The following is a 22,245-nucleotide window of genomic DNA, read 5'->3' as shown; positions in this document are numbered from 1 at the left end:
CTGGAAAATTTGCAAATGTGTGGAAATTAAACAACCTACTCTTGAACAACGAGTCAAAAGAAATCACTAGGGAAATTAGGAAATACTTTGAAAAGAAGGAAAATAAAAACAAAACACCAAAACTTACGGTATACAGTAAAACTACTCAGGGAAATTTATTGCTCTAAACACCTACATTGAAAATGAAAAAAGATCTCAAATCAACTTAACTTCTATACCTAAGGAACTAGAAAAAGAACAAACCAAATCCAAAGCCAGCAGAAGGAAAAAAATAATAAAGGTTGGCTCAGAAAATAGAGAATAGAAAAACAATAGAGTGAATCAATGAAACCAAAATTGATTTTCTGAAAAGATCAACAAATCAACAAACCTTTAGCTAGTCTGAAAAAGAGAGAGAGAGAGAGAGAGAGAGAGAGAGAGAGAGAGAGAGAGAGAGACGGAGAGAGAGAGAGAAGATGCAATTAACTAGAATCAGAAATAAAAGTGGGGACATTACTACTTATGATTTTGAAATAAAAAGGATAGTAAGAGAGTACTATGAGGAAATGTATGCCAACAAATTGGATAACCTGGATAAAAGGAAAAAATTTCTAGAAAAATGCTGATTACTAAAACCAAGAAGAAATAGAAATTCTCAATAGACCTTTAACAAGTAAAGAGATTGATTGAATCAGTAATCAAAAAACCTTCCAACAAAGACAAGTCGAGAACTAGAACCGTATGTTGGGTGAATTTCACCAAATAGCTAAAGAAGAATTAACACCAATCCTTCTCAAACTTCCAAAAAGTGGAAGAGGAGGGAACACTCCTCTGACACATTCTATGAGGTCCTCATTACTGTGACATCAAAGTCAAAGATACCACAAGAAAACAACAGATCAATATCCTTATGAACATGCATGTAACAGTCCTCAACAAAGTACTAGCAAGTCAAATCCAACAACACATTAAAAGGATTATACACTGATGAAGTAAAATTCATCCCAGGAATGCAAAAGTTCAGAGTAGGAAAATCAATGAATGAAATATTGTCATATTAATAGAACAAAGAAAAAGAACCCACATGATTATCTCAATAGAGGCAGAAAAAGCATTTGACGAAATTCAATACCTTTTCATCATAAAAATACTCAGTGAACTAGGAACAGAAGGAAACTTCCTTACATGATGCCACTGCTAGCTATTCTCTTGTAACTTGGGCATACTGTAATTCCATTTGGAAGTGGTATTTGCTTCACTAGTGTTTTTTGTTTTTAAGTTGTAAAAATTCACTTGAAATTTTTGGTTACATAATTCATCAGCTTCATGGCAGCATTTGGCTACTATGTTTTTCCTGTATTTGTATAGGTTTCGTATTTGTATAGATTCTGTTCCTGCTTCCTTTTCAGTTATTTCTTTTTTGAATAAAGAGGGTTTTTCCTATACTACTTTTTGGAATACCAGAAGTAGATATCTCAGAGTAGCAGTTGTCTTCCAAATTTACAGTAATTTTCTTCCCAATGCTGCTTGTGTGTATGCATTTATTTTCATTCTCCTCAGCCAGGAAAGATTGGCTGCTGCAGGGCCATTCATAGTGCAGTTGTCTCACTGTGTTTTTGCCACACTAGTAGCCTAATTTTTGCCAGCATAACTTGTTTGTGTGATTCTTAATTTAGTACTGTCTCTCCTCTACGTTTTCAACCAATGAACAGCAAAGCTCCCTCCACCAGCCTATGTCCCCTGCTTCTGTTGTTGCAAATGTGGTTTAAATTTTATACCTCAGGAAGTGCTCTTGATGAAATTTACTCTCCTCACCCCCTTTGAGTTTTGGACCCTCATGACTTATATTTACCTCTTTCTTCAGTTTAATTGTCTCGGTTTTGGCCCATATTCCACTTATATTTCATATGTTTCCTAGTTTTATTGGAGATCATGTTTGCATTTATGTTTTTATTTTTGTTGGTTTGGGATAATTTCTGAAAGGAGATTCTGACTTTACTCTGTCATCTAAGACAAAAGTACTTAAATTGTTTTTTGGGTATTTTTTTGCCCCCTCCCCCCCTGGTTTTTAAGCCCTTGTTTCTCAGTCTAGTTGTGTAGGACACAGCTCCCTGGCCCATGCTGGTATTATGAGCCTTGCGCTTCCCCCGTTGAGGCTGTCAGTCACGGGTCATTGGTTGGCAGCTCATGGCTGCCGGCCCCTCACGCCGGCTGCCACCGGCCCCTCATGGTAGCACAGGTCAGCACACAGCAGTCCATGGCAGCACACAGCAGCTCACACCGACCTTCCAGCTGCTAATGGCAGCCCAGCTCGAGGGAGAGCTGTTGTTCACAGTCTTAGCTGTGGAGGGCGCAGCTCACTGGCCCATGTGGGAATTGAACCGGAGACCTCCGCGTTTAGGAGCTTGGCGCTCCAACCACCTGAGCCACCGGGCTGCCCCTAAAATGTATTTTGTTTTTGTTAGTGCTTTGCATATTCATTTTGCATAGTCAAAATATTTAAACTGGATTAAATATCATAAACTGTGGAATGTGATATTTTCACTTATTTACCAAATAGTTTTCTAGCATTTACTACATGCCAAATCTATTCTAAGTGCTTTACAAATATGTACTCATTTAATCCTTATAATAATCTTGTGAGGTTGGTATTCTTTTTATTCCCATTTAATCGATAGAAACTGAAGCACAGTAAGGAAAATTAACTTGCCCAAGGTTACCTAATTAATAAGAAATAAGAACACGTTCTACTTTTCATTCTATGACTATAGCATGTATGGTTCTTGGCATCACCTATTTATACCTTATGCTAATGAATCCCTTAAGAGCAGCGTCCGTGTCCCATTCATCTTTATATTCCCAGTGCATATTTAATAGAATACCGGAAATTCTGAAGATACTCCATGAATGATGTTGGTGAATTAATATTCTTTATTGGAAGCCAAATAATTTTCAGCAAGACTTGCATAACTTCAGCAAGACTTGCATAACTTCAGTTGTTCATACTGCTTGCCATGTTTAAATTTTTTTTGTTTGTTTTCTCATGTCATCATGTTAATACCATTGCCATATTTGCTGTAATAATACCTTTAAAAATAGCCATTGTATTCAAGAACAAAATTATAAAGATTCTTTATAAAAGAGTTATCAATGTGTTGATAATATAAGCACTAGTTCCCTTACCTGTTTGCTGTACATGTTAAAAAAATATTTTTTATATCCTAATATTAGTTATGTTTAAACAGTATAATTTATAAAATAACAGAAGTCAACCAACTCAAGGTAGTAAAAATGTGGTGGTGCTCATGTAGTTCATTTGTTTTTATTGCTGAATTTTATTTCATTGTAAGAATATATCACCATTTGTTGTATTGATGGACACATAGACTGTTTCCTATTTTTGGCTATTTATAAATAAAGATGCTGTAAATATTTTCGTTAGGTATTTTTGTGGCATGTTTTCATTTCTTTTGGTAAATGCCTAGCATTAGAATTGCTATATCAAGTTAGATTTATGTTTAGTTAGTTGACGTAAGAAACTTTCAAACCTGTGGAGAATTTTTATAAGAGTTTATTTGCACCAAACTGATGATATGCGGAGGAGCAAGATCTTAAATACTTTAGAGAATGACAGTTTTGCAGTTAACAAGATTGTGTGCTCTCTTGAGGGTGATTACCTCTCTGAGGGGTCTGTAAAAGAGGCATATCAAAGGTGTGTTAATCTAGATGCACAGAACAATGGACAGGGCTTGCGTAAAGTGAAGATAAACCTTTTATAGGCCTGGGGCGTGACTACTCACCATTACCTGCCCAGTTAGGAATTTATGATCAAGTCACCCGGGGAGATTACTTTCAGTTAGATGTATTACAGAGCCCCCTTTTCATCCTAAGTTATATAAGAAATACCAAATATTTTTTTCTCTCAAAGTGGTTGTATCTATATTATCACCACCACCATGTTAAGAGTTTCATTGCTCTATATCTTCACTGATATGTATAGGTATATATAGTTATCAGACTTTTTCATGTTAGCCATTCTAGTGGGTGTGTTTATTTTAATTTTTAACATTCATCATTATGGTTATTGAAATCCCATCTCAATTATCACCATTAATAATTTGAATATTCTTACATTTTCTGCTTATTCTGGTGATGAGTTACAGGGTTCAGGATCCTAAGACAACTCTCACTTCTGACATCAACTGCAACTTTGGAGGTCTCCAATATCACCCTCACTTCAGACGTGACTTTCAAGATTGGGGGTCTCCAAGACCACCCTCAGATTTGATAATTTTTTAAAATACAGAGCTCACTGAAAGTTTGTTTACTAAAAGTTATGGTTTATTATAAAGAAAGGATATATATTAAAATCAGCCAAGCGAAGTGGTATCACTAAGGTATGATTGACTGCCCATATGTCTCACCTTAGTCTACAGCTCCTTCAGAGGTGGCCCAACCTCCTCCATCTTCACCCCTCACCCCCCAATAAATTACATTGTTAGTATGGACTGTCTGGCATGGTTTAAGGTCTCCGGGTAAATAAAAATACTCTTATCAGGCATGACATTCCATAAGTTTAGAGATTACTTCCCAGAAGCCAAGGGCAAACGCTAGACCTCTCTTTAGTCAAGGTTAATCCTTTACTGTATACTTATATACTTTCCTGGGTTTTTAAAGCACATGTATGCAAAATGGTTTTGTTAACTGATATAATCTGTGACCAACATTAAGAAATTTAACTGGTCCATATGGATATAGATTGTGATCTTGGTTCCACCTGTCCCAGGAGCTAACCTGCTGAGCTATTTAATTCAAGCTTATGGAGTCTGAAACCTGATTATATAGTTTCTGTTCATTCATTCATTCATTCACTCAGCAAACATTTATTGGAGATCTGCAGTGTTCAGGCACTGTGTTAAATATAAATGTAAAGCACATTCAGTGCTCCCAGGGAAATCCACAATCAATTCATAGACAATTACAGTACTTGAAGCAGGTTCTGTGTTACAAGATGCTGGAGGACCTCAGGGGAGGGGTATTTAAGTCACAAGTGGAATTCAGGAAGACTTCTCAGGGGAGGTCATGCTTGAGCTAAGTTTTGAAGGATGAGGAAGGTTTAGTGCAAATAAGGGGCAAAGGGAATTTCAAGCAAAAAGGACCACATTTGCTAGAGTGTGAAAATATGAGCCTCCTGGTCCTTTTAAGAAACTTAGCTGGATTGTGAATGGGGGCGTTTACCAAGATGAAGCCACACTAGCAGTTAAGTCCTGACAGTCAACAGTTTCTTCTGTCATGTTAAAGGCATTTAGATTTTTACTCTGGGAGTGATGAGCCATTTCAGAAATGTTAGGCAGAGAGTGGTTTCATCAGATTTGTTTTAGGAAAATGATTTAAAACGTTAGAGTTTCTTAAACAATTATTTATTGCAGGCAGTTATTCCTTTCTATATGATATGAAATTCAAAAATATAAATGGATGAGTTGATTGAAAATTCATACTTTTATACCTTTAATTGTTTATAATTATAGAAAATAATAGATTGTTATTAGGAAAAAAACATAGAATCAGAGGAGAAAATAAGTCTCTTGCCCCTTCCTTTAATAATAAAAATTTACCATATGTTCTTTTTTGTCATTTCCCTCCAGTGTCCTCACATTTTATTTTTTACACATATGAGGTAATATTAAATTTTTTGTTTTAGGTCTTATATTCAGCTCTTTAATCCATTTTGAGTTAATTTTTGTGTATGGTGTGAGATAGCAATCTAGTTTCATTGTTTTGCATGTGGCTTTCCAATTTTCCCAGCACCATTTATTGAAGAGGCTTTCCTCGCTCCATTGTAAGTTTTTGGCTCCTTTATTGAAAATCTGTTGCCCATATGTGTGTGGGTTTATTTCTGGGTTCTCAATTCTGTTCCATTGGTCTCTGTTTCTGTTTTTCTGCAAATACCATACTGTTTTGATTATTGTAGCTTTGTAGTATAGTTTGAAGTCAGGGAGTGTAATGCCTCCGGCTTTATTCTTTTTTCCTCAGGATTGCTTTGCTATTTGGGGTCTTTTGTAGTTCCATACAAATTTGGGGATTTTTGTTCTATTTTTATGAAAAATGCCACTGGGCTTTTGATGGGGATTGCTTTAAATCTGTATATTGCTTTAGGTAAAGAGTCAAATAAATAAGATCAGAAATGGAAGAGGAGAAGTTACAATGGACACCACCAAAATACGAAGGATATGGTGATGGAAGGAGAACTCGATTCTGGGTGGTGAACACACAATGCAATATATATAGATAATGTTTTATATAAATGTACACTTGAGACTTACATAATTCTACTAACCAATATCACCCCAATAAATTTAATTAAAAAATAAAGAATACTATACTAGGCTATATGTGCCACCAAATTTGATAACCTAGAAGATATGAACAAATTCTTAGAAATATATAACCTTCATAGACAGAACCATGAAGAACTGGAAAACCTAAATAAACGGAACAATAGTAATAAAATTGAAACAGTAATCAAAAACCTCCCAAGACAACAAAAGTCCAGGACTGGGTTTCACCAGTGAATTCTACCAAAGAGTCAAAGAAGATTTAATACCTATCCTCCTCAAATTCTTCCAAAAAATTGAAGAAGAGTGACTACTTCCTTACTCATTTTATGAGGCTAACATTACCCTGATACCAAAAGCAGGCAAAGACACACACACAAAAAGAAAGTTATAGGCCAGTGTCTCTGATGAACATAGATGCAAAAATCCTAAACAAAATGTTAGAAAATCAAATACAACAATACATTAAAAAGATAGTAACTCTTGATCAAGTGGAATTCATTCCAGGGATATAAGAATGGTTCAGTATATGCATGTTAATCAATGTTGCTACACCACATTGACAAAATAAGATAAAAATTATGTCATCATATACATAGATGCAGAAAAAGCATTTGACAAGATACAACATCCATTTATAATTCAAATACTCAATAAAATTAGTATAGAAGGAAAGCACCTCAACATAATAAAGGTCATCTATGACAGGCCTTCAGCTAATATCATACTCAACGGTGAAAAACTGAAAGTTTTCCTCTAAGATCAGGAGCAAGACAAGGATGCTCTCTCACATCTCTGTTATTTAACATAGTGTTGGAAGTCCTCGCCAGGGCAATCAGGCAAGAAAATGAAATAAAAGGCATCCAAATTGGGAATGAAGAAGTAAAATTATTTGTGGATGACATGATGCTATATATAGAAAACCCTGAAGACTCCATGAAAAGACTGTTAGAAACAATAAAAATACAGTAAAGTTACATTATAAAAAATCCATTACATTCCTATATACTAACAGTGAAATATAGAAAAAAAATGAAAACAATCCCATTTACAATCGCAACAAAAGGGATAAAATACCTAGGAATAAACTTAACAAAGGAAGTGAAAACTACAAGACATTATTGAAAGAAATTGAACAAGACACAAAGAAATGGAAAGATATTCCATGTTCATGGATTAGAAGAATTAATGTTCTTAAAATGGCCATATTACCCAAGTCCAATTTTAGTAAAATAACATGGGTATAAAAAGGTGTGTGCATATGCTTATGAGTGTGTATTTATTTAAAAACAAGGACTTTATTTTTTCAAACACAACACATATTCTTACTAAAACACCAGAAAATATAGAAAGCAAAAGCAAAAGAAGGAAGTGAAAACCTGTAATCCCACTACTAAGGAAAAACTTTCTATTTTGGTATATCTATATGTGTATATATAAATATATATATATATATATGCCAAATACATATATATGTGTGTGTATATGTATTTGTATGTATGTAAGATACAATATATAAATGCATGTAGAATATATATTGTGTATATATATATGTATATATAATACATAGTTTATGTGTTTTCTCTTGAGGAGAGTAGACTAATTGTGTTTAGAGGACTGTGTTAAATGCTTTATAATGTGCAGTACACCATAAGGAGCAGGATGTTGCTCAACTGTGATTTTCTTCCTTTTTTTTTTTTTATTGTGGTAAAATGCACATAACATAAAATTCACTATCTTAGCCAGTTTGAAGTGTACAGTTTAGTCGTGGTAAGTACATTCATATTCTGCAACCATCTCCACCACTGAATTCTTTTCATCTTGAAAAACTGAAACTCTATGCCTATTAAATAATGACTCCTCTGATCCCCTCCTCCCAGCCCTTGGCAGCATTGTACCTTCTGTCTGTATGATTTTAACTGCTCCAAGTACTTCATATAAGCGGAATCATACAGTATATCTTTTTGTGACTGAGTTATTTCACTTAGCATACTGTCCTCAAGGTTCATTCATGTTAGAGCATCTGTGAGGATTTCCTTCCTTTTTAAGGCTAAATAATAGTTGTGCACCCAAAACAAATGTAGTAAGATCTTAGATAGCTGTATTTCTTATATAAGAAATAAATAGCCATTTTGATTTTGGCTTATTGCCTTTTTCCTATTCCAGCTCTTTTCTTTACATTTTTCACTTTTTATTCTGTTATCTCTGCCTTAATGAAGTGCTTTTAAGAGCACAGATCTCTGATACCTACAGAAAAGTCTTTAACCTCAGACTGTTCAAGGTAAATTGTTAATATATTTCATTGACTACCTGACCTATGGTTTTTAAGGTACACTGTTATTTCACATACTGTTAAAATAGAAGAAAATACTGCCAATCATTATTAAAAGTTGAATCCCAACATAATAAATGTTTCAATGTGAAAAGTGTTTACCATTATATTGTGACTCTTGTGAAAGACTAGAATGAATGAAATGATTTGACTATTTTTTATGTGAAGAAGCTGTTCAAAATTTGACTTTGACCTTGTTTTCTGTAGTTCCTTTTCTACATTGGTTAAATTAGTAAATATTTTTAGTGCCTACTATGTACTAGCCATTCTAATAACAGTAGCTTACATTTACAGTTTTTACTATGTGCTAGACACTATTTTGAGCACTTTATTTTAAATAACTATATTTTACTTTATCCCTGAGAGGTGGAAATACTGTTACTATTCCCGTTTTACTAAAGAGAAAATTGAGGCACAGAGAAGTCAAATGACCTGACCAAGGTCATACAGCTCGTAAGTGGTGGAGTTAGGATTTGAATGTAGATTGCCTGACTCCAGAGTCTATGATATCAACAGTATTTCTAGGTACATAAGATGAATAAAATATTGTCCTTTCCTTCAGAACAGCTTATCAGGCATATTTGAGGGTGCATTGATAAATCTACAGGAAATTATTGTTATACTTTTGATAATGAATTTTTATTTGTGTTTTTAGGACATTCAGTCAGAAGAAGGCTGCTATTGAAAGAGAGTATGCACAGGTAAGCTTGGAAATGGAGGTCCCATTCTAGGTATACCTCTTTAAAAGGTATGAGGTGAGATATGGTTGTTGGAGAGAAGCTTTGGTATCCCTGCCTCCTCCTTTTCTTCTTATTTCTGGCTATCTCACTTTGATTCACCTTTCACTCCATTTGAATCTTCAGATGAGCTAAGTTTCTCCTTACTATAAAGAAGGTTGTGAATCTTTTGGGAGAAGATAATACTTACAATATTTGTAAAGTATTTATGAGTATAAATAATAATGAATACATTTTACAAGTATATATACTCATTCTCCCTTATATATCTCAGTCTCTGCAGTTTTATGAAATGTTAATTGTCATTTTTGTTCAATCAGCCATTTATTTCTCATTAGGTCCTGTTGATAGAGAATGGTGTGCTTTTAGTGGATGGTATGGCACTATTTCTAGGGAAATTTAAGAATTTATTTATTTTATTTTAATTAGAATCTTATTTGCTCTCAGAGAGCTAAATGTGTCAAGAAAAATTATGCTGATATATTATTTTGTGGATATGTGACAATTAATAACTTACCCTTCCTTGTACAAAAAGGTTCTAACATTATTTGGAAATTTTGGCCCATATAGCAATTACTTTCTGTATGGAGTAGAATTCTAAAATTGATTCCCCCCCAAAAAAAATTGTAAAAGTGGTATTTGTAACATAATTCTAAAATAAAGGAGAATGTTAGAAGCGAAAATTAACACCCAGGAAAATGCTGTACATGGAAATGCTGCTATTGATATTCTTATTATAAATAATGAAATTGGGACATGATTTTTTTGTACTTTGTCAAATTTTGATTTTAGTATTCTAGTTTTATTGTAGTTAACTAGGTAGCTGTGTGTCTATATTTTATTTGATGGTCTTAGAAGAGAGTCTCTGTTCCTTGAAAGCTAGATAGATCCATTAATTTAGCCATTAGTTATTGTGTGCTTATATATCAGGTGTTTTATATAATGAATAGCATCCGTTCTAATATTAGTGTTGAACCTTTATGCATATATAATAAATACTAGTAATGATAGCTAATATTTATTGAATCCTTACATTGTATGAGGTACTTTGCTGATTATTTTACATATGTTATCTGGTTTAATCCTCTCAATAAACCTGTGAAATCAGTATAGTTATTATATCCTTTACTGATGTGTTTCCATTGGGATCAAAGTACGTGATCTGTTTTTGAAATTTAAAATAAAGTGAAAAATTTTGTATGATATGTTTTTCTGTAACATGATTTAAAATTTTAATAATTAAATAAGTAGGACAGGTTCATGATTAAAAATACAGTATATTACATTGAATTGTATGAAACATGGCAGTCCTTTGCCCCACTACCAGTCTCTTTCCTCAGAGAAAAGATTAAAAACAGGTGCTATTTTGGTTCTCCTGGTAATCATTTCCATATCTTTAAATAATGTGCGTATAACTGATTCTTGATTTATCAACTCTAGACATTATTGCTTGATTATTTCTTATAATAAATGAGAAATTAGCTTCCTATTTCTTTCCAGCCTACTTTTTCCAATATAATTTGGTACTATTGAACACATTTATGGAGAGCTAGTTTGCTGACTCTTGTTATTTGTCATTTTTGCCTTTTAGGTGATTTTTCTCAGGTCTTCTTACTCTTCATTGTTTTCACTATTAATTTTTCAATTTATTTCTAGAGAATATAGACAGAACTATCTTTACCCTCTTCTTTGGTTGCCAAAACAGTGATTTTACTTCTTGTCAGTAGTAGAGAAATCCCTGAAATAATTGATACATTCTTTCTATGGATTTTGCCAGTATGCCCTGATTATATCAGGTTTATTATTTGCATTCCCTATCTGAGGACATACTCTTGTTGATGATATAGTCAGAGAGGACAGCTGCACTATTTAAATTATTTCTCTTTCTTCTCTGGCTCAGTAGAGTTGAAAATTGTTAAATTGAAATATACATATATACAATAAGATGGACAAATCTTGAGTATACTATACTATTTGATAAATTTTTATGAAGTGCACACAGTAATGTAACTACTACTCAGGTTAAGATATAGAACATTACCAGGGCCCCGGCTCCAGAAACAGTCATTATTCATACCTTCCCGTGACTTTTATCAGAATAGTTGTTACCTTTGGATCTCTGACTCTTTCTGAATTTAAATTGAATGGTATCATGTAGTATGTATTCTTCTGTGTCTGATTTCTTTCATGTAGTATGTTTTTGAGCTTCGTACATGTTGTTGCATGCAGGAGTGGTTCACTCTTTTCTATTACTCTATAGTATCCACTGAATGAATGAATATATGTTTATTTTTCAAGTTTACTGATGATTAAAATTGGAGTTGTTTCCAGTTTTGGATGATTTTGACTAATGCTTCTAAGCAAAAGTTTTATACATGTCTTTTGACATACATATGGATGCATTTCTGTTGGTATACACTTAGCAGTAGAACTGCTGGGCCAGTGGGTATACATATGTATGTTTCACTTTGGTAGATACAGCTACTTTCCCAAAATGACTGCACCAATTTATACTCTTAACAACAGTGTATGAGAGCTCTTGCTCCACATCTTTGTCAACACTTAGTGTTCTCTAAAATTAGAGTGACATTTTGATGAGTGTATAGTAGTATTTCATTTTCTTTTAAATAAGCTTTTAAAAAAATTGATGTAAAACATACATGCTAAAAAGTGTGCAGACTCTAAGTGTATAGCTCCATGAATTTTCGAAGTGAACACATCCATATAACTAGTACCCTGGTCAAGAAACAGAACTTTAACACTGGCCCAGAAATCCCTGTTGTTCCCCCACCATTAGTGCCTTCACTTTCACACAATAGCCACTATACTGACTTTTTTTAAACAGACTTACTGAGATATAATTGATATACAGTAAATTGCACAACTTACAGTTTGGTAAGTTTTGACATATGTGTATTCCTGTGAAACTGTCATCACAATGAAGATAATGAACATGTCTATAATCTCCAGAAGTTTCCTCCTGTCCCTTTATAATTCTTCTCTTCCAGTCACCCTCCTTGATTCCCTTTTCCCTGTCATCCTCAGACAACCACTCATCTATCGTGTTTCCCTGAAAATAAGACCTAGCCAGATAATCAGCTCTAATGCTTCTTTTGGAGCAAAAATTAATATAAAACCCGGTATTGTATTATATTATACCCAGTATTATGTTATATTATATTATATTACGTTACATTACATTATACCCGGTCTTATAGTAAAATAAAGACTGCGTCTTATATTAATTTTTGTTCCAAAAGACCGGCTAGGTCTTATTTTCAGGGAAACACGATACTTTCATCATTACAGACTAGTTTGCATTTTTTAGAATTTTAATTTAATTCCACATAAATAGACTCTTTTTTGCACTCTGTACTCTGTTTTGTCTGGTTTATTTCACCCAGCATAATTATTTTGCAATTTTATCTGTGTTGTTGTGTGTATAGTTCATTTCTTTTTGCTGAGTAGTATTCCATTGTATAGATGTACCACAATTTATGTATCTATTCATCTGTTATGGACATTTGAGTTATTTCTATAATTTGAATATTGTAAATAAAGCTTCTATGAGCATTTGTGTGTCGACAGATGGTTTCATTTTTCTTGGGTAAATACATAGGAGTAGACTGGCTGGATCATTTTTAACTTTTTAAGTAACTTCCAAACTTTTTCGAAAAGATTGTACCATTTTACATTTCCATCAGCAGTATATAATTGAGAGTACGAGTTGCTCTGGATCCTCCCCAAGACTGGATATAGTTAATCTTTTCAATTTTAGATATTATAATACATTCATAGTGGTATTCACTATGTTTTTAATATGTGTTTATCTAACACATATTAAACATTTAGCTAATGATGTTAAGCATCATTTTCATGTGTTTATTTGCTATCCATACATATTCTTTGAAGTGTTTGTTCAAATCTTTTCCTAATATTTAAAAGTTGAGTGGTTTGTTTTCTTTATTTTTTAAAACTTTTATTGTGAAAAAATTTCAAGCATATATGAAAGTAGCAGTCAGAACAATGAATTCTTATTAGCTATTACCCAGCTTCCACTGTTACCATTTCATTATATTACCATTTCATTATTCAACTTGTTTCATTTATAGCTCCCCACTCACTATCCCTTGCTGGTTACTTTTTAAAAATACTTTTGTGAAGAGTAATTTATATAGCACTAAAAATTTATCCATTTTTAATGTTTAATTACATCATTTTTAGTAAATTTATAGAGTTAGGCAGCCATCAGCACAATCTAGTCATAGGACATTTCCATCAGCCTAATGAATTTCCTGTATCTGTTTGTAGTCAATCTTTGTTGCCTAAGGCAACCATCAGCTTTATGTCTCTATAAAATTTCTGGACATGTCACAACAATGTGCTCTTGTGATATATAGTCTTGTCTGGCTTCTTTCACTTAGCAAATGTTTTTGAAGTTCATGTATATTTTATCATGTATCAGTAATTCACTCCTTTTTATTGGTGAGGAGTATTTCATGGTACAGATATATATTACATTTTGTTTACTCATTTACTAATTGATGAATATTGGATTGTTTCCAGTTTTAGCTGTTATGTATAATGATGCTATAGACATTCACATACTAGTTTTTATTTGGATGTATGTTTTCATATTCTTGGGTGTATACCTAGGAATGGAATTATACCTAGGTTAGTTGGTACATTTATGTTTAATTTTTTAGGAAATGACCAAACTGTTTTCTAAATTGGCTCTATAATTTTGCATTCCCACCAGCAGTGTATGAAGGTTCCAGTTCTTCCACATTCTCACCAATACTTGTCATTGTCTGTCTTTCTAATTATAGCCATTATTGTGGCTAAAATCATTATGAATAGTGCCTCTGTGAACATTCTTGTATGTGTCTTTTGGTGACTATGAATATGGCCTATTGGGTATATACCTAAGGAGTGGATTTGCTGTGTCATAGGGCATGTGTTGTTCAGCTTTGGAAGATATTATGCAATGGTTTCCTAAAGCATTTGTTGCAATTTACACTCCTACCAGCAGTGAATGAGCGTTGTAGTTGCTTTAAAACCTTTGTTTTGTCTGTTTTTCATTTTAGCCTTTGTGGTAAGTTTATGGGGTAAAGAATTTGGATTTGATTAGGATTTTCCAGATGAGTAATGAAGTTGAGGAACTTTTCATATGTTGATTCGTCATTTATGTGTTTTGTTTTGTGAAGAACCTGTTAAAGTCTCTTGTTGGCCTTTTTCTTATTGATTTATAGTGTTTATATGTTCTGGATTTGAATCCTTTGTCAGATGTTTGTATTATAGATATCTCTTCAATCTCATGAAGAAATGTCATGCTTTGTGGCTTGCTTTTTATCTGCTAGTTTCTTTTGATGAATAAAGTTCTCAATTTTAATGAAATCTAATTTATTTTCTTTTATAGTCAGTGTTTTTTATGTCCTATTCCATAATTCATTCACTCTAAGGTCTACCTAAGATGTTATGTAATGTTCTGGAATTTTTATTGTTTCGTCTTTCACATTTAGCTCCATGGCCTGTCTGAAGTAAACTTTTGTGTATGGCGTGGGATTGGGGTCAAGACTTCATTTTCTATATGGATATCCAGTGGAGGCAGCTCCTGATACTGAAAAGTCTATCCCCTTACCCCACTGTATTGCAGTGATATTTTGTGGTAAATTAGGTAACTGTTTCTAGACTTTATTCTATTCTATTAATGTATTTTTTGAAATCTTTTTGCCAATATTACACTGTTTTAATTACTACTGTAACTTTATAGTAGATCTTGACATCTGGTAGTATAAGAGCCTTCACTATTCTTGGTCCTTTATATTTCCACATACACGTTGGAATCAGTTCATTCATTGCCCCAACATGCTGGTTGGGGTTTTGATTGAGATTGCTTTGAATCTTGAGGTTGGTTTGGGGACGTCTTAATAATATTGAGTCTTCTAAATCATGAACATCTCTGTTTATTTAGTTCTTCTTTAATTTTTCTCAGGTTTTCCAATATTTTAAATACTAGAAAGGTTTCAAGTTCATCAAAACCTTCATTTTGTTGGAAACCTCTTTCTGAGCCTGCAGCCTCTTGTTTCAATCTGGGTTTTCTCTGCCATTGCCTTATAGCTCTTAGTTGAATATCTTTTTTTTAATTTCTTGTGTTGGATTCATCAAGTCTTTGGTCCCAATTTTCTTCTTCATTAGTTTACTCCTTTGTTTTATTTATTTTTTGAAATATTTCATGCAGTAATTTCCTAAGAAGGTTTTACACACACACACACACACACACACACACACACACACTCTAATTTAATAAAGTTTTGTGAAGAACAGGCTTTGAGCACACATCATATTTTAAGTCCCTGATATGACTTTAGAGAGCTGCAGTTTCCTTTATATGGGTATAACAAAAGTGAAAGATTTTTTTTTTTTTTGTAGAAGAGTCTGAAAATCAAATAGAAGGAAAAAAAAATAATTTACTTCCCCCATCTTGTAGAAATTGCCTTTATTAATTAATGTTCTATCATATAACCTTAAAATTTCTTCTGTGTACATGTACACAATTTAAACATATTGAGTGAATTTATTTAAAATTTATAAACATATTGTTTTGTTCAGTGTATCCTTTCTTTAGTTACTAATATTTTATGAACAACTTTCCTTCTATATCACTATTGAAATAACTGCATATTACAATTTGGGATAATTATATTTAGTTTTATTTATTATATCATCATTTAATATTTTGTTGGATATTTAGGTTTCTTTTTTACGTTTTTTTATATAAACACATTTTTTTCAATGTAAAAGCCTGTATATTCTTAACTGTTAACATTTACATACATTTTAAAATCAACTGGAAATTAGAGCATTTGTCATTAATGTGGGAATTGCCTTTAGAGAGTCTGCTAGTTCTTAAATTGAAAGTATGTCAGACATCTTTGTTTCTAGCTATCTAATAATAATGTTTGGTAATGACAGTATTATAAGCTTTATTTTTTGGAAGTTCCGTAGGTTTGGCTATTTTTGTTGCTGGTACATCATCTAAATAGTGAAGACTATTTAAATACCTCCAAAAGAAATGGAGTCACAATTTATATGAGTAACTGCTTTGAACTTTCTATTCTATCAAATTATCATTTTAAAGATGGTCTTTAAAAATACGATGATTGTGTTTTGGTTCCTTTTTAATGTTTTTGTCTAGTGGTTCATCTCTGTTAGGAGCTCAATTCTTATGAATGTTGATGTTTCCTTAGTTAGACCGTAAGATGAATGGGAATCAATGCTCTGGAAAGATTTACTACATTTAATTATTTTTGAAAGTATTATTTTAAAATTAGAAATTTATCTTAAGATATACCAGTTTTCATGTGTTGAGAATATTTATTGAGCAATCTTTTAGGTGCTGTGGATATAGCAATGCCCAAAAAAGAAAGATGAAAGTCCTAGCACTTATTATTGAGCTCTATATTCTATGGTTGTGTGTTATCTTCCAATTAAATATATTAATTTTTTCTTCAAAGCCACTGATATGGCATTATAGTCAATTGGAAAAAAATGACCTTTATAGAATTATTACTACTGGTGTATATTGTCATTCTCTGTACTAAAGATTGATTGACCAAAAAGGTTGAATATTATTTATGAGATTTAGAGAGCATACAGATGAGCCAGCCCAATAGAAAAATATTATACAGGAAAAGAATTCAAGTGAGATTATCATATAACAGTAATTTGACAAATAGTACATAGAGCACATGCAGAGTAAACTTGTAATACATTTTTAGGGGAATGTTAGAAGGAAGAAAGAAAATAATGTTGCATAACATTATTTACACTTGAAAGAATTCGAGCCCTGGACTTTTTCAAGTTGCTTGGTACTTTCAGTTTCCTACAAGAGTATTAATGTTTATTTTTAAGCATAGTTTGTGAAATTTACTTTGTGATTCTCCAGAAATAACAGATGTGTTGCATATCTATTTATACAAACAGAACAAATGAATCTCTGAGAGCACAGAAGCCATATAAGAGTCACTAAAACAACATTAAATATTAGGGTGAAATATAGTCTGGGTTTTGACTACAGTTAGCTAACCACTGAGGTGTAGGTAAAATCATTTGGAGTACTCAAACTGAAATTGCTAAAGGCAAGTTCTGTGTATTAATATACTTCCTGTAGTCTTTGGCAAAATGCTGCTAGTGAAGGAAGGATACAAAAGGTTACTGTGGCTGGAGAGAAAGAGCAGGAAAAGATTGTGGACTTTAAGGGCGGCTCCTCGCCTGACGACAAACACAGAGCAAACACGGACACCCTGTCAAATAGCCTGCGGTAATCACACGATTGCACTTAAAGTTTTTGCTGTTTTTATTCTTTTAAGAAATAAATTTATGAAGAGTTGAGCATACTACCCAAGAACTTAGTGTTATGTGTATGTGATGGATTTTTGTGTGTGTGTGGTTTTTTTGTTGTTGTTGTTGTTTTGTAAATTACACCAGCAAAGATGTTTAAACTATAACTAATTTAGCTCTATGCAGTTAGCTTTCTGGCCATTGCTATTAAAGAAGCATTGGTAAAATTATTTGAAATGGTGGACTATGTACCCAGAGCTTTCTGTTCTGCTAGTCTCATCATGTAGAACAATAAGGATAACTATTTTGAGAGAAAGTTGAGGGTCAGTTTCTGTGTTCGTGTTGATATTTATTTTTAAAAATTATTTTATTTTTGAGTGCCTCATCTTGTAATAATGGTTAGAAATACATTTGAGGAGAAAAGTAGACTAATTTTTTTCTCAAAATACTTGATATAGTTGGATTTAAAAATTTTTTGAAAACTGTATTAAAAGAAGAAATGCTGGATGTGAGTGTATATTCATATTCATGGGTACATAAATTTGCTAGTAAGTTTTGTCTTTTCATGGCTCTTCTGTACCATACATCTTAAATGAGTGAGTGGAAATTATTGCTTATGCTGCTCCTATTCTTTTCCTCCCCAAATCCATCATTTATATTAATGAATTTAGTGTTAGGCCAGGATAAAACAGGGAGTATGTAGAGGGGGAGAATTCAAACTAGAGCTGTGGTGTGTTTTTTTTTTTTTTTAAATTGGGGAATATTGGGGAACAGTGTGTTTCTCCAGGGCCCATCAGCTCCTTCAATCTAGTTGTGGAGGGCGCAGCTCAGCTCCAAACCCAGTCACCGTCCATCCCGGATTTGAACTGGCAACCTCGTTGTTGAGAGCTTGTGCTCCAACCAACTGAGCCATTCGGCCGCCTCTCCAGCGGCTCAGTGATAGCTCGTTGTCTTCAATCTGGTTGTGGAGGGTGTAGCTCACTGGCCCAGGTGGGAATTGAACCGGCAACCCTGTTGTTGAGAGCCTGCGCTCTAACCAACTGAGCCACCCGGCTGCCCTAGAGCTGTGGTTTTGAATATTTGTATATGTTAATGTGTCTTTTACTCCTTTCCTTTTTTTTACACAGGACATACTGGTCTGTACATGTCTTCACTCGTTGTTCTTTGCCTGGTCCTACTAGTTGAATTTGGGTCCCTGCTCTAACCATTGATCAAAAACCACGATGTTTTTTAAAAAAATTCTTCCCATCTCATCCTCTGTATATAAGTTTCAGTTTATATTATGGACTCTTAACTTTCTCTGAGTTATAGGTTAAACAACATATATGACATGTTTTGTGTCGGGCACTGTTCTAAGCACTTTACCAGCATTAACTCATTTATGTTTTCCCAGTAACCCTTTGGGGTAATAACTATTATTCTTATTTTACAGATGTGCAAGTAAAGTGACTTGCTCAGAGTCTTCTGTCCTCTGCTACTTACACCCCCTTTCTTTCAAATAACCTAGTTCTGGGCACATTTTGAAAGAGGCATTGGCAAACTGAAGGGCATAAATAAGAAGATAATAAGGATGGTTCTGGGTCTGGAAATCATGCTATTTGGGAAAATGGTTAAAGGGACTGCAGATTTTCAGCAGTCTACATTATAGATTTTGTGTGTATGTATGTGAATTGAATTGAATCTGACTAATTTCTTGTAATTCTGAAGTACAGCACTAGGAACAAGGATTAGAGATCAGTATGACAAAAGATGTTTTGTAGTTAGAGCAGATCCAGAGTAGAAGCAACTGTGTCGTCCAGAAGTGTTGAAGTAAAATAATTGGTCGACCTTTATATAATATATTCTTCTCCTTAAAAGGTTTGTTTAATATTCCTCACTATTAATAGTATTGCATGACAAATAAAACATGTGGAAAGGCTTTTCTTGTCTGAAGGGTGCCATTTACAACTTCTGATTTAATTGTTCTAGGTTTTATTTCTGAATCAAACTGAATTCTGAGTTTTGGGACCATATTATTTTCACTCTCAACTGCTTTCCCTGAGGTAATGCTTAGACATCAGAGAGTAAGCATTCACTTAGTAATTTGTTCAGTCTTAATCTTTTAAAAATTCAACAGCATTTATCAAGCACCTATCTCATCACTGGCATGATGCTAGGTGCTGGGAATGTAAAGAGGCTGAATGGTGCGTGTGCGTTCTCATTTTCAGGAGGCTGGCATATAAACTGGTTTGTACTGGAATGCTATCAGATACTACAGGGAGTAGTATGAGATGAAGCTGAAGAACAGACAGGAACTATGTCATGTAAGGACCTCATAAGAAATAGCCTGATGAAATTTATTGTAGGCATATTATTGTGGATATTGCCTGTGTGACAGGCACATGGTTAGTAGATCACATGGTTAGTAGATCATTCGTTATTTGAAGGTTAGGAACACCTTTGTTTATCCTATGCTTTCTGCTTGGGACAATGCAATTCTTATTACTAATAACGTTCCCTTTTTGCTCTGAACATTTGTAAATTCAGTCTGAGAAACTGTAGCCTGTATATCTACATTTTAACTTTTATCTGGTCTTGCATTATTATGTTTAATTTTCTGTGATTTTTTTGTACATATTTGTATTATATTATTGTGTTATACATAATCTGATAAGCCATTTTAGAGTCCTTGTGGAATGAAACTATCCACCAATAAAGATCTAAGGCTGTAAAACAAAAGTTTATTTGGTATCTTAGAGGATTTGAATCTGGGAGACACAGATTCAGGGGAAAACCTGAAGCACATTCTGGGGAAGACAAAGAAAGCAAGAGCTTGTAAAGGCAAAAACCACACATTGTAACAAAAGAAACTTTTCCTATTGACTGTCCAACATCGTGTGATGACTAGTTCAAAAATGATTGGTTAGATCCAGTGGTAAGACTGGGGTAACGAGTTCCAGGATGTGCTTCTATGGCAAGCACTCAAGTCCAAGAGTTAAAACCTCATTTAGGTCCTCCATGCACATGAAGGATACTGGCTAAAGAAATGGATTGGCTCCTTTCAAGATGAAGAGTGCAGACGGTCTGGTTTCCATGGTGAAGAGGAGGTAAAGCTCAAGGTGTGGTCACAGCTGGTTCAGAAGTTCACAGGTGGGCAGCAGCAGCAGCAGGGGCATCACTTGCACTCAGGCGGCGAGTCCAAGGCCGGTGGGCATGGAGGTTGGGTGGGCTGCTCGAGCGGCAGCCATAGCACAATGCCCCCACCCCCAGCTCCTGCCACTAGCTGCCCACCAGCCCCTCTTCCCTCCGGGCTAGGGCCTGAGCCAGTCCGGCGGGCTGTACGAGATGAGCCGCTGGCACTTCCGGGAAGATGGCCGTGGCACTGCGGTCCCTGTGGCCTTTCTTCCTGTGCAGCCCCTGCCTGCTCATCCAGCTCCCCGAGGAATTGATGGAGCCACCTGTCATCACGGAACAGCCTCCACAGTGCCTGGTTGTCTTCCCCACAGATGACATCAGCTTCAAGTGCGAGGCCAGTGGCAAACCCGAAGTGTAGTTCTGTTGGACTCACGATGGTGTCCACTTCAAACCCAAAGAGCACCTGAGTGTGGCCCCATCTCCATCACCGGCAATAATAGCACCTTCGCCCAGAGGTTCCAGGGCACCAATCACTGCTTTGCCAGCAATAAGCTGGGCATCGCCATGGCCCAGAAGATCCAGTTTCTGGCTGAGGGTGCCTCAAGCAGCCAAAGGGTACAGTAAAAGGTAGAGGACGGGAGTCTGATTCTGCCTCGTCGTCCTCCACACTCAGCACAGAGCCGCGCAGGATCTACCCGATGACCAGCGAGATCTTGCATCTCAAACGGGATGAGAGGGTGACAGTGGGCCAGGATGACAACCTCTACTTTGCCAACGTGCTCACCTTGCACAACCACTCAGACTACATCTGCCATGCCCACTTTGCTGACACGCGGACCATCATTCAAAAGGAACCCAGTGACTTCCGGGTTGAGGCTGTCAACAGCAGGATCGACAGGAAGCTGTGCTTGCTCTTCCCCACCAATGCCAGCAGCCGCCTGGGGGCCTTGCAGGGGCAGCCGTTGGATCATCGCTCAGGGCTTCCCCACGCCCACCATCAAGTGGCTTCACCCAAGTGGTCCCAAGTCACCTCCCAGAACCACAGCGAGACCCTGCACCTGCTGGATGTGGGCGAGGAGGACAATGGCAAATACCCCTGTCTGGCTGAGAACTCGCTGGCGGTGGGTGGCATGCCTGCTGTGTCAGTGTGGGGGATGCCCCGTACTGGCTGCACAAGCCGCAGAGCCATTTGTACAGGCCGGGGGACTGTCCACCTGGACTGCCAAGTGCAGGACAGGCCTCAACCAGAGGTCGTTGGTGAATCAGCAGGATCCCTCCCGTGGAGGAGCTGGCCAAGGACCAGAAGTTCCGGATCCAGTGTGGACCCTGATCCTGAGCAGTATGTAGCCCAGCGACACGATATTGACTGAGTGTGAGGCCCACAACCCACGTGGGTTCTGCTGGC

The 22,245-nt window shown here is 35.2% G+C and overlaps 1 protein-coding gene across 4 annotated transcripts in view; it reads left to right on the top strand.

The window, feature by feature from the left end:
* FCHSD2 (FCH and double SH3 domains 2) overlaps nucleotides 1–22,245 on the top strand; it is a 220,281-nt gene that overhangs the window by 21,262 nt on the left and 176,774 nt on the right. For all 4 annotated transcript variants that reach the window (XM_033120312.1, XM_033120314.1, XM_033120313.1 and 1 more), the window contains exon 3: nucleotides 9,302–9,347. In XM_033120312.1, coding sequence (XP_032976203.1) covers nucleotides 9,302–9,347 — 46 coding nt within the window. The remainder of the gene's footprint in view (nucleotides 1–9,301; nucleotides 9,348–22,245) is intronic.

Source organism: Rhinolophus ferrumequinum, chromosome 11, assembly GCF_004115265.2.
Source record: "Rhinolophus ferrumequinum isolate MPI-CBG mRhiFer1 chromosome 11, mRhiFer1_v1.p, whole genome shotgun sequence".
NCBI lineage: Eukaryota > Metazoa > Chordata > Mammalia > Chiroptera > Rhinolophidae > Rhinolophus > Rhinolophus ferrumequinum.
Note: the sequence above shows the minus strand (reverse complement) of the source record. Positions and strands in the feature narration are given on the sequence as shown.